The sequence below is a fragment of the Gobius niger genome (assembly GCF_951799975.1).
Source record: "Gobius niger genome assembly, chromosome: 1".
In the NCBI taxonomy this organism is placed as follows: Eukaryota; Metazoa; Chordata; class Actinopteri; order Gobiiformes; family Gobiidae; genus Gobius; species Gobius niger.
Window position 1 is genome coordinate 5,992,116 of NC_136852.1, and position 2,724 is coordinate 5,994,839.

General features: G+C 44.7%; 1 protein-coding gene across 1 annotated transcript; it reads left to right on the forward strand.

Annotated features, from left to right (window-relative positions):
* Nucleotides 1–309: 309 nt before the first annotated feature.
* On the forward strand, nucleotides 310–1,041 carry LOC306970075 (claudin-like protein ZF-A89; the record flags this gene model as incomplete). The annotated part of the gene is made up of 1 exon (XM_079565910.1): nucleotides 310–1,041. The coding sequence occupies exon 1, from the start codon at nucleotides 364–366 to the stop codon at nucleotides 1,039–1,041; it is 678 nt and encodes a 225-aa protein (XP_079422036.1). The 5' UTR covers nucleotides 310–363.
* Between the last annotated feature and the right edge of the window lie 1,683 nt (nucleotides 1,042–2,724).

The window sequence follows — 2,724 nt, forward strand, 5'->3', positions numbered from 1 at the left end:
CACTGTCACAGTAATGCTTAAAAAAACTAACCTGCAAGCTCACAATTGATACAAATGCCTCATAAGAACATGGACAGTCTTTCTTCACAAACCTCTGCATATTCAAGGCACTGATTGGTCAAACCATCGACAGTTCTGTGCCAAGCCTTTGGCAAGACGCAATGTCAATTACTCATTCCAGGTTTGGATGAAACTTAAACAAACCTCTGCTCCACTTATGACTGAAACTTTTTCATCAATGTCCGTGCGCCTGAAACCAGTATGGCGGCATAGCATCGAGGATATCATCTTTGGCGAGCGGCCTGAGCGAACACAACGCTCCCAGCCTTCAGATCGACAACACTCCTCTCTCCCTCTGCAGCCATGAGAGACAAGCTGGAGATCCTGGCTCTGGTCCTGGGCGCCCTGGGCATCATCGGCACCATCGCCATCACCGCGATACCACTATGGCGCGTCTCTGCGTTCATCGGCGCCAACCTCATCGTGATGGAGGACCAGTGGGAGGGGCTGTGGATGAACTGCATCAAGCAGATCGACCGGATGCAGTGCAAAGTTTACGACTCTTTGCTGATCTTACCCGCGGAGCTACAAGCGGCGAGGGGGCTCACGATCGCGTCCATCGTCATCTCGGTCATCGCGTTCGCCATCACCATCAGCGGGACGAAGGTGACGTCGTGTTGCGCCGACAGGCCGGCGGCGAAAACGACCACGCTGGCTGTGGGAGGCTGCTTCTTCCTGCTGGCCTGCCTCACCACGCTGATCCCGGTCTGCTGGGTGGCGCACACGGTCATACGGACCTTCTACAACCCGACGCTGATGGACGCGCAGAAGAGGGAGCTGGGCGCCGCGCTCTACGTGGGGTGGGCGACCGCGGGAATCCTGCTCGCGACCGGCGTCATCCTGCTGCTGCGGTTCTGCCAGAGGAGGGGCAAGGAAGAGGGACCGGCGTATTCGGGAGTGTACGCGCTGGAGCCCAGAGCGGACAGCGTGTACCTGCAGAGGGCGCCGTCGAGCACCCACAAGCAAATGGAGTATGTATAAATGGACATAGATCAAGTAACTCTCTACAGCCCATAAATACATAAATAACAGAGAATGCTAACTGTGATGCTAACGTTAGCGTCATGCTAACCGCTAGCTTCGAGTGCCGGTTTTTCACCTCTACTGGACAATCTGCTTAATTTTTTGATACCAGATTGAGACAAGATCATTCACATTATTTAGACTTGAGGTTTTTTTGTGTGTGCTAAATATGTGTATGGTCCACCAGAATTTTTTTTAAATTGTGATTCCCTTTGCAAACTTTCTTGCCCCTCAACTAAGCCACGCCCCCTTTATGACTCGTTGCCGTCAGTTTCTATTGTTGATTGTGGACTTGGGTTGCACTGTACTTAAAAGCACTGTAATAACATGGTAATAACATATTGATAATTGATTACAAAGCATAATGCATTATCATTATTGCCCTGTTTCCAGAGGTGGGTAGGACTCAGTTGCATTTACTCAAGTGCTCTTGAGTACTTCAGTACCTTTTACTACTACTACTAATCTTGTAGTGAAGTATCTTTACTCTAAGTTGAGTAGAAAAACTTACTTTGCCACTGAGTACATTTTAAAGTTGCAAAAGCTTCATGTCGCCCCTGAATGTATGAAGTTTTTATGGTATTGTCTGTGGAAATCTGAGGATTTTCACATTATTCCAAGTTTCGTTTCTCATATTTTTTTGTCACAACTGAAATATAAATCCGACTTTTTCGCTCCAATAGTTACTCACAGAACTCAAGTAACATTTTCTCTTTTTGCTTTTATTTGGGGCACTACTTTGGTTAGCGCTCGTGCTTCACAGCTAGAAGGTCCAGGGTTCGATTCCCACCAGGACGGGGCCTTTCTGTGTGAAGTTTGCATGTTCTCTCTGTGTCTGAGCAGGTTTCCTCCGGGTACTCCGGTGTCCCCTACCACTAAAACATGTACAATAGGTTCCCATCTGGGGCCAGGACTACCCTGTAAAAGATATTCTTAATCTCAGTGGGACGTTTCCTGGTTAAATAAAGGTCAGTAAACAAACTGTAGGCTGGATTAAGATTAGTCTTTATTCACTAAATAAATGAGTGTCCTGTTGTACTGCCTTAATTACAAAGTTATTACATGTCTAGCTATTTCGCCACTTCCATCCAATTTCAAATCACTTACTTAATAAATACTTCCTTTATTTGAATGGTATATACTTTTATCAATGTGCAACAGCAGCTTTCTTTCCATTGTGATTTGAACATTTATTATGTTTTGTCTGTTGTTGTTGTTGTTGTTGTTGTTGTTGTTGTTGTTGTTGTTGTTGTTTCTTTTTACCACTTTTTGTGTAGCCTACTCTTCATGGCAATCCTCACAAACTATTTTCCTCGGAACCAGATTTTATCTTCTTCTTCTGCTCCAAGTACCAGCCAATCTTCTCAAAGGGCTGGAAGCACTTTTGAAATCAATATTTTATGTTGTAAAAGTTTCTCCTAAAATGCCTGCTTCATTGTAAATATATGTGTTTGAAGAATGTCATGAAAAGCACCTTAAACCTGATTTCAATGACTGCCGCAAATATGCACTGATGTGATTTTGTGAATGTATTGCTTCATAATCAATAAAGCAAATTGTCTAACATGATTGTGTAGCTATCATAAAATTTGAAATGCACAATAAGTTAAGGCGAGATACTGAGATACGAAGCCACTGACT